This window comes from Sapajus apella, unplaced genomic scaffold (genome assembly GCF_009761245.1).
Source record: "Sapajus apella isolate SASKATOON/1434 unplaced genomic scaffold, GSC_monkey_1.0 scaffold16, whole genome shotgun sequence".
In the NCBI taxonomy this organism is placed as follows: domain Eukaryota; kingdom Metazoa; phylum Chordata; class Mammalia; order Primates; family Cebidae; genus Sapajus; species Sapajus apella.
The window spans coordinates 6,629,197-6,648,775 of NW_022436956.1; the positions used below are offsets into that span (position 1 = coordinate 6,629,197).

The 19,579-nt window shown below is 48.3% G+C and overlaps 1 protein-coding gene across 1 annotated transcript in view; it reads right to left on the reverse strand.

Moving 5' to 3' along the window:
- The window catches only part of FLI1 (Fli-1 proto-oncogene, ETS transcription factor), a 117,324-nt gene extending 104,820 nt beyond the window's left edge, over positions 1-12,504 (reverse strand). Inside the window, exon 1 of the mRNA XM_032285010.1 lies at positions 12,017-12,504. Within this exon, the coding sequence (XP_032140901.1) occupies positions 12,017-12,034 (18 nt within the window). The 5' untranslated portion in view covers positions 12,035-12,504. The remainder of the gene's footprint in view (positions 1-12,016) is intronic.
- Positions 12,505-19,579: the final 7,075 nt, after the last annotated feature.

Genomic DNA, 19,579 nt, shown 5'->3' on the forward strand with positions numbered 1-19,579 from the left:
TGACATACTATATCTTGAAGCCGTAGATATCTCTCTGTGTAATGTCCTCTTTCTTTCTGAGACTACTGGGGAGGGGGCTATCCTAAGTCGGCAATGCGTGATAGGTGCTTTGGGAGATATGACAGAGAAACAAGCCGCTCTCTTAACAGTGCTCCCTTTTTACTCTGGGTCATGCCTAAAGGTCTTTCGGTAGTAACATAGAGTGGATAGTGAGGCCACATTTTAAGGAGTGATATGGAAGACACTCAAGGCAAAAGGGGAAAACAACCATCTTAACCCAATTTCTGGAATTTCTTCTTCAACTGACCTTGATGATCCTTTGGATACACCTTGAAGCTTCTTCTGTACGCATATTTCTAGAGTCAGAACTCCAAAAACAGGTCGAAATCTCTAAACAAGAGGGCTTCCTTGCAGACCTGCTGTGTTGAGCTCAGGTAACAGAAGGTTAAACCCTATATAAAGAGGTGTTTCATGTCCCTCTTGAAGATACATGCACGTTTGGGGTGGGGGTGCTCCTGCACTGAAAATGCCTTAATTTTCCTGCTTTGAATAAAATCAAACTACAACTAGGATGAGTTCAAGTGGCTCACTGAGCCCTGATAATTGCACGTAGGGTTCATCACAATGCTACATAGAATGTTGTAGAAAAAAAAAAAAAAAACAGCACAAAGGCAGGCGCTTGGCCCTACGCATTGAGAATGAAAACTTTAAAATAATAGGTTCTTCAGGGCTAAATTGTGTTTGCTCCCAAGGATCCTTGGAGCTATGGTTTTCTTTGTTCTGCCAAAGGAAAAAGGAAATATATCAGGAAGCTGGGCCAGTCCACAGGAAGTCTCACTTGGTCTGATAAAAGGAACTGGTGTGAGGCAGCTTTGGATGCAGTTATAAGTCAATCAGCCTTGAAAAAACAAGAAAGGCTATTCAAGAGAAACTGGAGCCTGAAGTCAGCCTTACTCAATGATTTCCTTTTAACCTTGCAAAACATTCCCTTCTTTGTGTTTTATAGAACCTCCCAAATCTGTTATTTTTTTTTTAATTGTGTATAGTTTTGTGTGTATATGAGTGGGATAGAATGAAAAAGAGAGCAAAAGTTAGAGCAAGAAAGGAAGAATGAAGGTACAAGGGTAGAGGAGGAAACCTTGGCAGGTCAAAGAATATGCCATTCTCTGTTGAGCTATAAAACTCTTAAAAATCAACTCCTTTGATCATTATGTAGAAACAGAACCTGTCAGTTTCACACCAGTACACCTGCTAACGAAGCCAGACAGAAGTTCTTACCTGGGAAACACACATTCTTGAATAACAAGGGGTGAAGAATTGAACAGTTTCAAGAATATGAACGATGTATACTGTGGACAGGGGTCACTTAGACCAAGGGACAAGGCAAATAGTAACCAAACCTACATGGTCCTCATAGATGGGCTTGTAGCCTGAACTGTATAGAGGTGTATGTGTCAATCTGGTGATGTATCACAGTGGCTAAGCTTTATGGACTTTGGAAGTAAACAGGATTAGGTTAAAATAATTACTTTTCCATTTTCTACCTGTATGACCATGAGTAACTTACCCAACCTCTTCAAAATGGAACTATTACATACATCACAGGGTTCTTACAGGGATCAAGTTCATGTCTTAAATGTTTGAATAGATATTGGCACCTTGAGCTGGGTAGATAACTTATTCTCTTTATAACTATGACTGTTCTTCCTCATTTTTATTCCCCCTCTGATAAAAGATGAGCTTCTCTTGCTCTTAGGGGAGTACTAGGGAAACAAAGGCCTTAGCTTGGTGTTGCCCATGCAAAATGGTGGGTGATACAGTTTCAAACTGAATTGGGGCCTTTTGGGGTTGACTGTGTTTGCCCATAGCACGGCACCACTTCCTGTTTTAAGAAGAAGAAAAAAAGCCTTCCAGAAAACCCATTAAGAGACTCAAAATTCTTCTTGGACATCAAATTATTGTTTTTAGAAGAGTTAAGTGTAAATGAATCAAAACCAGACAAATTCAATTTCCTTTCAATTAAACAGGATTTTTTTTAAGTCCAAGGGAAAGATGCTTGGAGCCAAAGAGTGTTTTGGGTTTTAAATGAGACCAAATTTTGGAAAAGAATCTAAGTCCCCACAGTGGAGTCAGGGCCTAGTCTTAGTTTGCATTAACGAAAAGGGATTAGCACAGCTCCAGTGTCACTTGGCAATAAAAACAACCAGCTCGGAGAAACTCACCAAGCACCTGCTGAGAGCCCCCAGCTGTGCCTGGCCTTGAGGGTCACTCCACAGTATGAAATGTAGCCCTGAGATTACGGGAGAAGAGCCACACAGGATCAGATAGAACATCTACATGAGGTTCTGTCATCCACACCCCAAAATAAGAAATGTTTTAAAGCCTGTCTAGGATCAGAGTCATATGAACATGAGAGCTGAAAGGAAATTTTGAAATCATACCTTCATTTTATATATGAGAAAAACTTTAACATAAATGATGAGGAAGTGAAGTGACTTTCCTAACATCCCATAGCTAGTTTGGGGTAGAGCTGGACTGGAACTCAGGTCTCCAGATTCTAGGCCAGCCAGTTTCTCCCTGTATTTACCTCAATTTAGAATCTTAGAGTCCCGAATGTGGGATCAACACATTCGGGATAAAATCTTGGTTCCTACTGACCTTTTTACAAGTCTGTTTCTGTGTCCCTCTTTACTTTTTATGTTAGTTTTTAAAATTATAAAAGTGATTGATAGATACTAATGATTAGAAAATAAAATACTACACAAATTTATAGTACAATAAGAAGAATTCTACTTTTCCATACCAGAGACAACCAGTGTTAATAGTTTCTTGTATATTCTTCTAGAAATGGTACATAATTATACATACGTGTGTTTAAAATTTTTTTATACAAATGGGACCCTGTATTTTGGAACTTCTTGGTTTCTTCCATGTAATAACATATATTGCATAACTCTCTAAATCAGTGTATATGACGATTGATTTTATTCCATTTTAGTTGCATAGCATTTTCTTATATGAATCTTTCCACGTTTGTTTAGCTAGTCCCCTACTGATGGATGTTTAGATGATTTCCAATTTTTGCTGTAACAAACAATGCTATAATAAACATCTTGTACATGTATCTGAGTGAACATAGCTGTAGAATTGGCATTATCAAATCTGTATAAATATTTAACTTCTCAAATAGATGTTGCTCTCTGGAAAGATTATACCAAGTCATACTCCTACCAAGAGGACAAGACAGTGACACTTCCTCTCCACTTTCCAACATGGGACATTAAGCTGTTTTAATCTCTGCTGTCCTCCTAGGTCATAAACACTGGAATTTTATTATTTTCATTTGAATGTCTTTGTGCACATGCTTGAGATTCTTTTCATAAATTTATTGCCCATTTGTATTTTCTTTCTAGTGTTATCTATTCATAGCATTTTTGCTTATTTTCTGTTAAGTGGTATATCTTTTCTTATTGATTTGTAAGTAGTCTTTGCATAATAAGACATTTAGGCTTTATGTATGATGACTATTCTTTCTCAGTTTCTCATTTTTTTCACCTTTCCTGTGGTATTTTTCTCCATGTATTTTTTTTTTTTTTAAGACAGAATTTCACCCTGTTGCCCAGGCTGGAGTACAGAGGCACCATCTTGGCTCATTGCAACCTCCACCTCTTGTGTTCAAGCGATTCTCCTGCCTCTGCCTACCAAGTAGCTGGGAACTATAGGCATATGCCAGCATGACCAGCTGATTTTTGTATTCTAAGTAAAGACAGGGTTTCAACATGTTGGCCAGGCCGATCTCGAACTCCTGATCTTAGGTTATCCACCCGCCTTGGCCTCCCAAAATGCTGGGATTACAAGCATGAGCCACCATTCCCGGCCCCATGTTAATATATTAATAGAGGAACTAAAGCTGAGAAAGGGAGAATCAGAAGAAATATCCTTGGCTGAAGCCCTGCCTTTCCAAAAATATCCTTACAATAGATTAGTATCACCAAGGGTGAAGGGGTAATGGAGAATATAACCTGGTCGTTACCTTTAAGAAAATGTGTCTACACACCCTTATGATCATAAACCACAAATAAAGATTTCTCCAATGAATACTGCTTCTTTTGGAATCTCCAATACTCAGAGCTGACAATCAGAAAGAAGGGAAATCCCTACTCTTTAAAAGTCTGGAAGAAATAGCATAGAAATCTTATTCTTGTTTGTTTACATGAATGCTGTGTTGAGCACAGTGCCTGGTAATATTATGCAACATTTGGGTGAATGAAAAAAATGAATGAGTATGAATTCAGTCATAAATGTCTAAAGACGAAATGACTCTGTAGGTGTGAGAATTTTGATGGAAACATACGCTTTTCCATTGATTGTAACAGCATTAGCTTAAAGCAACTCAGGAACAGAGTAATTTTCTATTATTAACCTGTTTGTTTTCACATTTTTGCTACATAAATGGTACTGAAACATTGCTTATTCTCTGATTCCTTTCACATAGCATCAATGAATACCCATATATTGAGACCTAACAACTCTGCTGCTGGAGTGTTAGATTCCAGTAGACATGTGAAACCCACACAATGTCTAGAAATTCAAGGTTAAAGCTCCCATGGCACCTGTAATTCCGGCCTCTTGCGTTTGTGCACTGCGATGTGACTTAAGATCTTTCATTGCCTTGGACACATAGCACTGGCTGGGTAAATGGGGCTTGCTCTTGGGAAAGCATTTCAGTGTTCAAGTCTGGCTTCTCTTTGAGGTGATTTGAAACATTCTCCTACTCTGAGATTTTGATCTTAAACTAAATGTTAGACACACTGTTTCCCAAATACGGCAAATCTTTTAAATACACTGGTGTTTGGTTCATTTTTTTAGGGATAAGCAATTGTGAGGGTACTATAAAGTTGATCTGAATTATCTGAAAATGCATCTGGAAATCTCTGATCCTACTTGGAATGATGGTGATGAGTCTCTGAGTTTTTGGTTTTTACTGGGGTGAAGTGTCTATATTTCTAACTGAGACCATAGGCCCAATCAACTCATGGAAGAATGTCAGACCTGTCTGGAGCCCCTCACAGAAATTTGATTTGAGTTACAGGGAAACAATTTTTTTCTTTTGTGTCCTCTCAGGCACCATCTGCTGACTCATTCTCAAAAGGAACTAAAATTGTAGCCCGGATAGAAGGCCCAATTGAAAAGATTGCTCATGGTGAAATCCCCAGAACGCTGGGAAGGAAGGGGTGAGAAGGATAATCAGTTTTATGTCATCTAGTGAAATAGAGTTTCTCCTCCCTCTCCCAATGCCATATTTAATCAACAGATGTCTTTGAAGACAGCAGATAGCACTGCTGGTTGCCTGAATCTATCTCTAGTTGTCTAATCCTGACTGCTGCTCACTTCTTATGTGGCCTCTGATAAGTGATGGAGCCACTCCCATCTCCATTTCCCAAGGAGCAGAGGGTAGGAAGGATTTGTTTCTAAGAGACTTGTACAGCTGTGTAGATTATCCCTGCAGTCACAAGTTTTCATCCCTCCTTTCTATATATGTTACAAGACCCAAGTTATTATTATTTTGAGGTAGGCACTCACTTTGTTGCCTAGGGTGGAGTACAGTGGGGCTCATGGCTGATTGCAGCCTTGACCTCCCCGGGCTCAGGTGATCCTCCCACCTCAGCCTCCTGAGTAGCTGGGACTACAGGTGAGCACCACCATGCCTGGCTAATTTTTGTATTTTTTGTAGACATGAGTTTCTCCAGTGTTGTCCAGTCTGTTCTTGAACTCCTGGGCTCAAGTGATTCACCTATCTCAGCCTCCCAAGGTACTGGGATTACAGGAATGAGGCACCATACTCAGCCCCAAATTCTTTGTTACACTATGTAAGGTCCTCTGTAATCTAGTTCCATTCAGTCTTTCCACTCCCATCCTCTCCATCACCTGTACACTCCCCAAAGTACCCTTCTACTCTGCTAGAAAGCCCTTGAACATATTTTCCTGTGAAAGCCCTCCCTCTCCTTCAAGCCTGGGCTTAGATCCACCTATGCCAAGAGGCAGTGGTGGCCAGTGTGTGAAGAAAAAGCAGTAATTGGGAATGAGAAATAGGGGACTGGAAACCCAGTTCTGTCCCCTGTTGGCTGTACTCTTGGGCAAGCTGTCCCGCTTCTCTGAACTTGAACTTCTTCCATATAAAGTAGAGATGTCATGGTGCTATTTCCCATAGGGCTGCTGTGAGAATAGGATGCAAGAGTGTATGGGCCAGTGATCTGTGAAGGGGCTGTATGATCTGTGAAGGGGCTTAGGTAAGAGGCTGCATAAATATTATAATTGGGTCTTTCTGTCTTTCCAGTTCAAATCGTCCTTTCTTTTATCAGGTCTATGGTAACTCTTGCTGCCTTCTGTGGGACACACATGTGGCTTATCTTCCCGCCAGGTCTCCCGGCAGAGCAATGTTGCCATTGGTGTTCTATCTTCACAGAACTTAGTCATATAGTTTAGTCCCTGTGTAACAGTCATGCAGCCACCTTCATATGGTTGGTCAGTTTATGATGCCCCTGAGACTGAGTATTACCGACCCCCATCAGACAGCTAGTTTTGCACAGAAAACGGTTATTCCACAGATTACCTAAATTTTGTGAAATTTGCACTATATTGGCCCTGCAGGTGACAGTGTGGGGACATATAACCCCATCCATGGCCTCTGGGGAAAAATTTCAGCGCATAGGCTACTGATGGTGGGTCTATCAGGTCAATAGCAGAGCTGTAACACACAAAGAGTGACATCACTTAATGACATCATCCCATGGATCAATTAACACATAATGGGAAGAACACTATAGATATGAAATCATTAAAGCAACAGAAATTGAAACAGGGTGTAGTCCTCTGCAGAAGAAAAGACACCTGCATAACTCTGAGATTACGAAAAAAGCTATTGTGGCTGGCTGAAGGTTTTATGAGATTGTGTGTGTGTGTGTGTGTGTGTGTGTGTGTGTTTGTGTGTATGTAACAGACAATGCCCTTTAGCCTACTTAATTTGTTACAAAACAACAAGCAAAATATAGACTTAAAAGGAATATCAATATAAAACTTTTCCCAACTCTTTTTTTTTTTTTTTTTTGCTGGGGGTAACTTAGTACTGGCATTAAACTAATATTATATATCTAGAAAGAGGCTTCTTTTAAATCAACTATTTTTTAAACAAATGCCAAGTTAACTGTTTAACCCCAAACAGAAAGAGACATCGAAATCCCAAATCTTTTTTAATGAAGCTGTTATTCGAGACCTACTTACAACACAGTCTGGAATATGGATCCATAAGATGCCTTCTGGTATATTTTATTTAAATAGTCAAATATTCCATTATTAAAGGAGTTGAAATAAGGCTTCAGCCTACCTGCCCAGGATCTGTAGAGGGGCTTGGTTATTTCAGTAAACTACTATGTTTTTGGTTGTCTCCTGGTAATGGAGACTGTTTACTTTGTCTACTGAAAAATAATGATTTATTTTGGAAAACAGTTGTATAAAAATTCTATCCAAAAATTTGGAATTGTTTTTTCCTTAAAAATAAAAATAATTCAAGATGGCAGTGATACATTTTCATATTTTTCATTAAACACCAGTGGTGTCTTTAAAGTGCCAAATTCTTTATGATTTGTCTTGTAAATTCTTCTCTCTCTCTCTCTCTCACACACACAGACACACACGCGCACACACACACACACACACACACACACACACACACACAAAACCACACTGCCTCCACGATTCTACAATTCATAAAAACGTCACAAAAGCAAATGATATTTTCACGGCATAGTGGAAAGAACACTGGCCTAAGGGTTTGGAGCCCTGAACTTTCACCATGACTCTGTTGGTAGCTAAATGTATGATCTTGGCCAATTCATTTAACACCCTATACCTCAGTTTCCCCACCCATAAAGTGAGAATGTCAAGCTAAATACTCTCTAAAGCTTTAAAGTTGCCAACCTATAAACTTCAATTTGGATAGCAGTCGAAGGGGAAGGAAGATTTTTGGTGGAAATTATTCACATGCAAAACAGGATTCTACTTGGTAACTACCTGGGGGGAGCAACTGTGTGGTCACAGGGACAGATCAACTGACGGAGGCCATCTTGCCTGGAGTTCTTGTGAATCCAGGTGACAAGAAGATTAAAAGGTGTGTGTGGCAAGGGAGGCAGCAACCCCTTGACGACAGAAGTCAAGCCTCTGTTCCCAAGTACTCCTCACTCTGCTGCTTCTTTCAAACCGTGTCCAGATGTTTCCGTGCCCTGCCAGTGACAACCTGCCCTCCAGGGCCTTGCAGAGCCAGCAGGAACCCTGGCCCTTCTTTCCCGCTCTGCTCGCCAATTGTTGACTGGCTGTGTGGCTGGCACTGCACTCCTCTGAGGTGGATGAGAGACAGTGTCTCTGCCCAATCGTGACCTTGTTAGACACAACTTTCCTCACCATCCTGGCTATATAGCTTCATTACTTTCTATTCCCTGACCCGCATTATTGTTCTTTAAAAGATAGATCACCACTCGACTGAGATTTTTCTCTGTATGTGTCGGCTGCCTCCACTACAGTCTACATTCCTGGAGAGTTTTAATCCCTGTTTTATCCTCAGTACACAGTGCAGAGCCTTGCAGTATAATAGATGCATCATAATTATTTGTTGAATTAATGAAATATGCATGACGGTAAATCTGGTCCGCGTTCTAATTTTCTGACCAATCTGTCCCAGTATGCCCATTCCCCAAAGTAAAATTCAATCAATGTGTATCCAGCTAAGGGAACAGCCTTAAAAATTCTTCCTGTGACTTGTGGCAAGGAGGTGCTTTGGCCCCATTTTCTAGATAAGGAAACAGATTCAAGAAGTGCCTTGCTGTAAGTCACACAGCTACTAGGTAGCAGAGCTGAGAATGAACGCAGGCTTTGTGACTCCAAATCCACCATTCATTCCCTATTTCCCACCTTCATGTACCACGTCTGTCTTCTCTGTCTCCCCTTCTGTAATAGCACCATGTGCATTGCATCAGGTATCCATAAATGAAATTAACTGGATTCAACTGAAGCCAGCCTAAAACTAAGATGCAGTTTTTGAAACCAGGTCATCTCTTAAAGCAGCAAACAGTATCATGTGCTTTTTAACACTGATAATATCAGTGTGGGAAGCAGAGGCGGGGGTAGGGTGTTGTTTAATATTGCAGGTTAACCTGCCAGTGACAAAAGAGTAGCTTGGCTCCAGCCAATATTGGTTCTCCCAATGTGATGCTCAGAGCCTTCCCAGGAGTTGTACTTGGAAAAGAGAAGAGAAGAGAAGAGAATATAATATGGAAGGACTTATAAAGAGAGCAACAAGATTGGGATTTTGTAATCACATAAAGTTGTGCAAATTATGCACAAAATAAGGGGCTTTTGTGAAGAAATCCAGATTTCCCTGGCTTCCTGCACCAAATACAGCCTGAGTGCTGAGATCCATAGGTATTTTGAGATATAGACAAATCTTATATTTGAGGGAGAATATATGCAGGTGTATAAAATCACACCCTAGAATCACTCAGACCTGATCTTTTCCAGGGAGTTCAAACTGGAAATGGACATCCTGGATTTCTGTCCTCAGATTAGATCCGGTCTATAGAGTCTTCAACCTCGATCAGTGCAGGGCTGGATTTAGTGCACATACAAATAAGTGTTCTTGTAAACACATAGGAGCATAATATTTTAGGCAATGAGAAGATTGGGAAGATATTATTGTAGAGGTAACCTAGTTCCACTGTTTCATTTTTGTGAAGATTGTGAAATTCAAACAGGCTTAATGGATGGTGCACTCTCATCAAGAGAGCAGAAGAACCCTGGACTCTCTCCTGGTCCACTGTCCTCCCCAAGGGCAGTATTTGAACTATTGTGGGAATGGGATCTGGCAACCCCAAGATCCAGAGGTCACATGTGAACAGAAAACTGTGGCTTTCACATAACTTAAACACCAAAGTATACACTAAAGTCTCAATCCTGCAGAAGGCTTGGAGACTGAAGATAGCTCTGTGGGGACTCTGCCTAGACAGGCAACTTGGGTGAATGACAGGGTGCTGGTGGGGGGGAGTTTGGAAGAGCTCATGGCTCCTACCACCTACACAAAAAGAAAGGACTTTCATTCCCATCCTTGGCCTGAAGTGCCAGGTCCCTGCTCTAAGCCCTCTTTTGAGGCCTGCCATGCCAATCCCTGCTTGTATCTAAAGAGGTTAACACATCCTGGGTACACAGACTACAGCTTCCTCCTTTTGCTCAGGGCCTGTGTGTAGATTTTGAGCAGTGTGGAGATATTTCTTCACTTTTCCTTAGGGTGTCCACATTAAGACCCTGAGGCCATCTGACCACCCTTCTGGGTCAGAAAGGACTTCAGAGTAAGTGGTGACTGACTGGATTGGGAGGGAGTTTTCTAGAGGGGAGCATCCCATTACTATACAGAGGTACTTGCATGCAGACATCAACAGGAAGCAGAGAAACAGGCACAAAATGGCCCAATGACCCCCACTCTCGGGTCTTTGAAGAATCCTCTCTCACCTACTTCTCACCTACTCACTTTGGGTTTGAGGAACCCAGGCTCTTGTAGGCTTCCTTTAACCCATTACAATCAGTTATCTCATCTCCAGATTTTCAAGTTCCTTCGGTTGTGTCTTTTACCTAAGTCAGCAGATTTCAAACTTTCATAAAAAAAAATTAGAAAATAAAAACCACGACCCCACCCAGAAGATAAAAATCTCTCGAATTCTCTGAGCCCAGCATCTTAACCTCCTTTAGCTAAGCCCTGAGCAGGGAGTCGATTCCTTCGGGTTCTGGGGAATGGCGGGCTTTGCCAGTCCCCACCTCGCCAGCCTAATAGCTTTTCCAGACAGACTCCTGCTTGGTGTTGCGCGGCAGCCTCGAAGCTAACCCCTGGTCCCATTCATTTCCCTAGGTCCTCTAAGGCCTGTCACCTTAGGGGGTGTCCCTCCTCTCTGCTCCTGGCCCCACTTGGCAAACCCTTTCAGGGGCAGCAGTCAACCTTTCTGAAGTGTGACGCGAACCCAGACCCTCACCCTTCCGCCTGGGCTGCACTTTGCAAACTAGACCCAGGCGTGGCGGCGGCGGCGGCGGCTGGGGTGGGGTGGGATTAGCCCGGCGGGCGCTAGGCGCGGGCTCACAGCCGGCCCCTGCAGCAGCAGGGCGGCTCCGAAGGACTCGGGACCCTCTCGGAGGCGACAGCTCCAGGAGCCCAAGTCCTGGAACCGGCGCAAGCCTGGGCGAGAAGGGCCGGGGCGCAAGGCGCGAGGGAGCTGCGGGGACCGGGCTGGGGAAGGTTCCCCGCCGGAGAGGCGGCGAGGCCGGCCCAGGAGTCCCCAGGAGCCGGCGACTCTCCAGCGGCGAGAACCGGGCGACTGAGTGCCGAGAGGAAGGGAAATCAGCCGGCGCTGACATGTAAACAGGGGCTTCCATCTGGAGGAACCCGCTCAGACAGAGCCCCCGACACACTCACTTTCACCGCTACCCTCCAGCAACGAGGCCACTTACCCGCCCCAGGGCCCACCAGACAGGGACCCGAGAGGGGGTGGCTGCAGCCCCGGACCCCGCCGCATTCGGCCTCTTCGAAGAGGAAGCCCCTTGCCCAGCGCTGGGCCAGGGCGCCCCGGGTGCCGGCGGGAGTGGTGGACCCCGAGGTCTCCCGCCCTTGACTCCAGTCCGCACTCTGGGTCCCCAGGTTTCCCGCCGCCCCCTCCTGCAGCCCGGCGGGCAGCGGTGTGGGAGGGGGCCGGGCTCCACTTTGGGGCAGGGATTTCGGGGGAGGTCGCGCTCGATGCGGCGCCTAGCCGGCTGGCCCGCGAGTAGGACTCTCCACCCGAGCGCCAGGGGAGCCGGCGCGAAGCCGGGGCACGGAAGGAAGGGAGAGCGGCCACGTCTTCCGGGACGCGGGCCCGGCACCTACCCGCCAGCCGCTTCGCCGCCCTGGCCGGCCCCCACCACCCGCGCCCACTGCCCCGCCGCTTACCTTAATAGTCCCGTCCATTTGGCCAAGTCTGCAGCCGAGCCCCCCAATATTCCACACATTGACCCGGTTACAGCCTGACCTCGCAGCCCCTTCGGATTAGCCCAGCGCGGCCTCCCTGGCGCCCTGGGCCCTCCCTGCGTGCCCCCTGCGAGCGCCCTGCCCTCGCTCCCCGGTGCACGTTTGTTGTTGTAGCGGAGCGAAAGAGACAGTTAACCGGATGAAACTTTTTTTCAGCTAATTTTGGGAAGTGACTTCACTTTGCGAATCGGGGAGGAAGTCCTATCTCTCTCTCTCTCTCCTCTCTCTCTCTCTCTCGCTCGAGCTCTCCTCTCTCTTCTCTCCTCTCTGCTCTCTGCTCTCCCTCGTCTTCCCTCCCCTCACACCCCCTCTTCCTCCCCTCGGCTGGTCCTGCTTTTCGCATCACACACTATATAAATATATGCGGAGATGCCCAGACACATTCTAGCGCTGCGCACACAGGATACTTGCTCCTGGGAGATAAGAGCTAGCCGGGAACAATGACGGGGTCCACGCCCAGCGTCCGCGCCCTGATTCCCGAAGTCTGCACCTCCCCCCATCACCTTCCCCCAAAATCCAAAGCCAAAGACCTTTGGCTTCTTTGCTTTTCCTGGGGCGGTTGGCCGAAGGTGGCCCTCCTGACTCATTCACTTTCCGTTTCTTCCCACAGATACGTTTATTAATGCTTTTTCCAGCCGGAGACAAACTTTTTGGGGGTGGGGTTGGGGGGAAAGGAGTGAGAGTTGACTAGGGCTGGGGTAACCCAGCGCCTACTGCAGGCGAAGATCCGGACGCAAACCGAGGCAAACCAACCATTAAAAAGTGCCTCCAATAAGAATTTTTCCACTCGGGCCCTCCGCTGTCGAGACGCGGCAGACTCCCAGAGCGGCTCACCCACTCATCGAAGCGGATTCTGAGCGGTTTCGGGCTGACCCGCGCTGTCGGGGCGCAGACTTCATTCCGGGCGCATTGTTAGGAGAAGGGCGCCCTCCGGGCGGCGCGCCTCGACCCCTGGGCTCCCGGTACCCGCAGAGAGCTGAGATCCACGGTGTCCTAGGCCACCTAACTCCATCTTCTCGAGCCAGACCCCCAGCGCTTACCGGGACGCGACGGCCCAAGCACTGACTCCCAGACAAGAGTCGCCCTTCCCGTCCCCCAAGGAACTGACACTAAGGCGGGACGTTCCCTCTACGACAGTTAGCAGGTCCCAGGAGCGCAGCACGCAACAGCGCGGCGCAGACCCAGACTTTTCCCGGGGTGAGACCCAGAGCTCTGCGCTCCGGACAGTCCTCCCTACCCAGCCTGGTGGCCGACGCTCCCCAGCCCACCCGGAGACCTCCCCACCTCCCTGCTGGGCCGCCGCTTGCCCCTGTTGGAGCAGCCTCAGGGGGCTGAGAGCTTTCGGTCCGACTCCCTTCTCCTGGACATCCAAAACAGATTACCTTGTCCACGCTCTCCAGACCACGCTTTGGACCTTCTCACTTTTATTTATGAGTCCGATGGGGGAAAGAGGAAAAAAAAATCCAGAGGAGATCCAAGTCAATTGGAAAGAAAAAATTTCAAAAGGGTGTCCACAGCAGCGAAAAAAAGGTGACTTATCAATTCTTTATTTCTTCAGGAGCAGTTGAGCCCGAGAGCTCACTCGCCTCCCTCCCTCCCCCTCCCCCTCTAGAAATTAGTCTCATCAATTCAGCTCCAATTTTGGGTTCGAATACAAACACGGGGTCTGAACGTGACCAGACCTGGAGTGGCGGGTGCAGCCTGCCAGCAATTGAGACTCGGTGAGCGTGTTGGGGGTGGGGGGGGGGTGGATGGTGGGATGGGGGCCGGGCTGACTCCCCCCGTTCCTGTCTGCTTCTCAATCCAGGGGTCTGCTCCGGGGCTCCCCTGGGACCGCCACATCTGGTTACCGCTAGCGGGGTCAGCCCCCCCCCTTTGCCTGGGGCCACCAGTTCTGGAGTTCAATTAAAAGAAATCAGGCTTAACCCTTTCCTTCCCGCGGCGGGCTGCCTGCCCTCTCACTCCTCCCTTCAGCGTTTCCACATGCTTTCCAGAGAGGAAAGAGGTTAACGGGAAAGGAAGAATGAATTACATCCTTTCAAACCCCAAATTGTTTCCTTTTCAGCCCAGGCTCTACCGACCTTCAAACTACAACAGAGCTTTCAGAAGAATGAGGGGAGATCGCTTCCCACCCGGACCTCACCAGAAATCCCGCACGCCCCAGCCCCTTACTCCTCTTTCAGCCAGAAAAGACTCCAGCTCCACCACCGAGAGGCCCCCTTCCTGGTGCTGGGCAGTTGAGAGGCTGTTCAAGGCATCTCTCAGGTGGCGACTGTCCCCCATCCTCCTCCTAGCCCTTTGGAAGGTACCTCTGTGTCAGACACCGTGGCTAGGTTTCTCTTTCCAACGCCTGTTACTCTGACACGTGACAAATCATCTTTGTGATATTAATCAGCTATCACCTCAATTAATCAGCTATACTGACCCCCAGTTCCTTTCAGTGTTAGTTGCCTTCCCCATTGGAAGTGTTCAATATGGAACTAGATTAAAATGAGGACTTGCCTTTTAGTTTCAACTGTGGAACTCGATAGCACTTTCTGTTTCTCCCTGTAAAACGAAAGCTGTGGCAATTTCATAGTTTTGGAGATGGGTAAGGGGTAGTGGAGAGGCTGGCATAGGCATCACTGCCTCTTTGTGACTCACCGACTGGCACGGGTGCCACTGTTGTTGGCTGTGTATCAGCCCCCGAGGGGAAGCTCCTGTCCATTCACAGAGGTCTCAACCCAGAAAAAGACCCCGTCTAACTCTGACTAGATCTCTGCAAGAATCTGACTTCCTCCATCCAGTATTGGCATGGTGGTGGGTCAGTTTGCCCCACTCTTATGTAAATCAGAGTTTTTGCTCAACTCCACTGTTGCAGCTGCTTTTTTAAATCCTAAAAGGGGGTGGGGGAAGCGCCCTAACCAAGCACAATAGTAAACAAATCTACCCTGTTTAATTGTGGTTACCACCAGACATCTGGAAAGATAGTTTGATCCTGGCAGCTCACATTGTTTTCACGAGCAGCCAAAGGGAATATTTCGAATGTTTGCATTGAGACAAATTGATAGAGAGTCTGCGGTGAGGGCTGCTACAAACGAAAACTGTCTTGTGTTAGTGGGGCAGACCTCCCCTTCCTTCCCTCTCCTCTGCCTCCTCTCCTATCTCCTCCCTCTCCTCTCCTCTCTCCTCCCTCTTTCCTTAGTCTCTGGGCCTAGCTTGGGGAAGGCTGCCCCTGCCCACACACTGTGCACACCCTCTTTCCTGGCTCATGATGGCTCCAGTGGCCTCGCCCTTTCCCAGACTGGGCAGAGCTGCTGACCAGGAGCTAGTATGGGTGCAGTCGGTGACAGCTCACATTCCACCAGCTCAGGGCTGGCTTTCAAGTCAGAGGAAGCTCACAGCCAGGGAAGCTCTTCCCAGTATTTAAAACAAAAGCTACCTACTGGAGATAAACATGTCCTAACAACAAAACAGCCCGCCACACATTTCCAAGTCTGGGGTCACTTACAGAAAGCATGCACATGGGCGTGAATACCCAGAAAATACTTGGATTTGGAGCATTTTCATTTGGAACGTTGGTGAGACGACTTGCCTCGCACCATTCGCACTTGACAGTATTTTCAAAGATGCGGAAGTCCTGCTTCCCCCGGGAGGGGAGCGGCGGGGCGAAACGTGTCTTGGCTCGCTCAATGTCAGCCCTTTTGACCCGGTCAAGACTTTCCAGACGCGGGCTTCCCGGGCTCCTTCGGCTTCAGCCTGGGTTTGGGATGGGCGGACCTGACGATCTGAACCTGATCCCTGAGGAACTGGACCCAGGGAGTCACTTGAAACTCCGCAGGATGCCAGGCCTGGCAAAAGGTCTCGGGCGGCTCCTCTCCCTCTGTCCGTCCTCCGTCCTACCCCGCTCCAGTCCAGCGCGGCCGCAGCGGGTATCCGAGCTGGCAAAGTGGGAGGAGGAGAGGGCTGGAGAAAGGGGAGGGGTGGGCAGGCAAGCGCCAAAACTCCAGACTGCACAACTGCAGCTTCAAGTGTCTGGCCTCTCGCTCGAGGCCATAATTAATTTGAGATTTATTTTTATTGGAGAACCCTAGTCTCGTCTGACCTTAGCCAAACAAGGCAGCTCGAGCCGCCCCTGGATGCGCTTGAATGCCGGGGAATATTTTTGCAGGAAGGCTCTGCAGGAGCGCCTGCTTTGAATTTGTTTCTCAGACTTCATCTACTCACAGAGTGAAGGAAGATTTAGAGCCTCTGCTCGCCCGGCCCGCTCCCCACGCTAGTTTTTGCCTTAGTGCTGAGCGGGTTCAAAAAGCTACGTGGGAGGCCGCAGAGGCGGGAGGGCTGGGGATGGGCGGGCTAGGGAGGAGGAGAGTCTCTGAGACCCCAGACCACGCGGCGTCGATGAGGAAACCCCGAGGGAGTCCAAGACTGACCAGAGAGAGCAGGCTGACAAGAGGTGGAGACCAGCCAGGTGTCCCGACCCTCGCCCAGTGGCGGCGCCAGGATGGGGGCGTTGGGATGGGGCCAAGGTGGGCTCAGCTTCTCCAATCTCCATCAACGCCCTCCTCCCAGCCACCCCAAACAGCATTCATTTTAAGAATAGATCAGAGTCCTTGAAACGCAGCTTCGGGACCTGCCAGAATAGATCCAGGGCGCCTCGCTGTGAATATTCTGGGGCTAGGAACCTCCTTTAGTTCAGGGGACAGACGGAAGACGGCATCTCCCTCAGAATGCAGCCTAAGCCCAATCCTCAGGCTGGTAGGTTAGAGAAAGGAGCCTGAGGGGAGGGGTACACAGAAATAGAGGAGGACCCTGCCAGTCCCACGAGGGTGGGGGGCGGAGGACCGGCGAGGAGCTTTCAGAGAGGTGCTCTGCGCTCTGGGAGAAAGTGCTTTGCACTCTGCTGGCACTGCGCAGGTGCGGTCAGGGTTACTCCACCGGGTCTTTGGGTCCCTTCACTCCCCCGTCCTTAAGCAAAATGTCACGAGTGGAAGTTCTGGTTTGGGGATCAGCGAGCCTAGGTTTGAATTCTAGCTCTGCACGGCAAGTGGTAAATCTCTGAGGACTTGAACAAGTTCCTTAACCCCCTTGTGCCTCACTGTCCTAATCTGTATAATGGGGTTATAATAGGACTTATCTCAAAGGGGCGTTGTAAAGACAAAATGAGCCTTTAGAACTTCCCTGGCAGCCAGCACAGCTTTGTTCATTGCTACATGTATCTCGGCTCTGCCCCTTACATCACATTAACCTCGTGTGCCTCAGTTTCTCGCCTGCAAAATGGACTACCTCCTAAGATTGCTGTTAATATTAAATGAGCTAATACAAATACAATGCTTAGAGCAGTGGCTGGCGAAAGTCAGAGCTGAGAGGTAGCTATTAACGTCGCTGCAGTTATTCATCTACTACTGCGTGTCAGTGTCTCCAGGAGTCACGCTCTTCCCTTTCTCCCCTCCCCTGGTTCATCTCTGCTCCTTTCCCACCTAGCGCTCCTGCGTGGGCAGTTACCTCCTTCACCTCTCTGTGGGACCCCTCAGAGCCCAGACCACTGTCCAGATCGTCACCCCGGTGGAGTGGGCACTCTTGGCCCCTCGGGGCAGTTGGGCTCCTTGCTCATGGGGCCCGGGTGCCTGGGCCCGCGGTGTTTGTCAACAACCCCTGAGCCGGGTGTCTGCCAGGCAACAGCAGGGGCTTGGCAGCCTGCGACTGTTTGTGCCCCTCTGGCAAATGTTCGGCTGAGGGAGCCGGCGGAACAGACCCAAGATTGTCCCTGCCACGCAGACCTTTCGCCGCCATCAATGCACCCCTTTGTGCAACAATACAAACTTTGTGGCTGCTGAAAAATTCATTTTCCCCCTTGAAAAGAGCTCCTGCGGCGTGCAGCTCCTCTGGTGGCCCACAGCTCCCAGACTGTTTTCTCGTCTGCCCCGAGGTGGGTCCGCTGCGCTCTCCTGGACCGATCTGCTTTGTCCCTGACCCGTGGCCTGGGTCGGGATCCGCGGCTTTCACTTGCCCCTCTAGGGTTCCTCATCCCTGAGGTCCTGGGTCCCGGGGTGTGTGTGGACTCGAGGGTTCCTATGAGTGGGAGAGAGACTGCAGCTCCCGCAGTCATTTACAACCTTCAGTGCAGAACTCCTGCAGCCCGGCTCGGGCACCCCGGGTGGTGAAAGTGCGAGGGGTTACGCCTTTCTAAACTTCTCAGGAAAATTGGGGACAGCGAATCTGTGCGCGCCTTAGTCTAACCTTAAAGTATGCTCTGTAACCTCCTGGGAGCCATTTGCTATCTATCCATTTACTGATTATTGCTACATGGATTACACTGTATTTCATTCATTCATTTACTCACTCAGGCATTGTCAAGGAAACACTCCTTTTTGGGCCAAGCCTCTAGGCTTAGGCCTTCCCTTCCCGAAGTGACCGAGTGACTCCTTCGGACCTCAGGTGTGTAAGTGGGAAGATGCGTCCCTGTGACAACTTTTCCTTTAGAGAGATCCAAGGATCTCGCATAATTGGCTATGCTTGGACAAGACCCGAGAGTCCGCACCACATCGCACAGGACCAGGCACTGCGCTGGCATAAGCCCGACACTCGAGGGAGCCCAGCTGGACCCCAGGGACCCGTCAGGGGAGCACTTGGAGGCGGGGCTTCAGGATGGAGAGGGCGGGGCAGGCATCTGGGAAAAGTCCTCGGGTATTTGCAGCAACGCGGAGAGTCCTTCTTCCTCCGCTCTAGGACAAGCTCAGATGACCCTAAGCTTTGGGTCCCTACTCCGAGGGTGTCAGGTCGCCGCCTGAGGGGACCTCGTCGCAGGCCCTCCCATGGGTAGGGCAGTCAGGTGCGCAGTCTCCGCCCCACCCTGCCAGCAGATTTTCATTAAACGTGTACCCCAGATGTCCCAGCCTCGGTTTGTTTACATTCTTGAAAACTGTTGTGGAAAGAAAGAGAGAGAGAGAGAGAGAGAGAGAGAGAGAGAGAGAGAGAGAGAGGAGGAAAGAAAGAAAGAAAGAAAGAAAGAAAGAAAGAAAGAAAAGAAAGAAAGAAAGAAAGAAAGAAAGAAAGAAAGAAAGAAAGAAAGAAAGAAAAAGGAAAGAAAGAAAGAAGAAAGAAATAAAAGAAAAAAGAAAGCCCTTCCTTGTGCTCTCAAATAGCAATCTGCACTTCCAAGGGGCGGGCGGGGCCAAAGAAGGTTGGCTGGAGCTGGAGAGCTGATCGGGTGTCTAACCTGCAGTAGAAGCGCGTGGTGCCCGCACACCCGCACGCCCGCACACAACCCCACATACACACGCCCACATGCAGACAGGCGCACACAGGCACACAGGCACAGACGCGCTCACACACAAGCGCGCGCACGCGCTTAACGCAGGGAACCTGCTGTGCGCCAGCGGCTCAGAGTACACCACCCATTGGGACCTGACGCCGAGAGCTGCTCTGTCTTCCCGCACAGGTTTCGCCAAGCCCTCCCGCTCCCAGTTTCCCAAACACTAGCCTCCAGGAGCGTTGCTTCTCAAC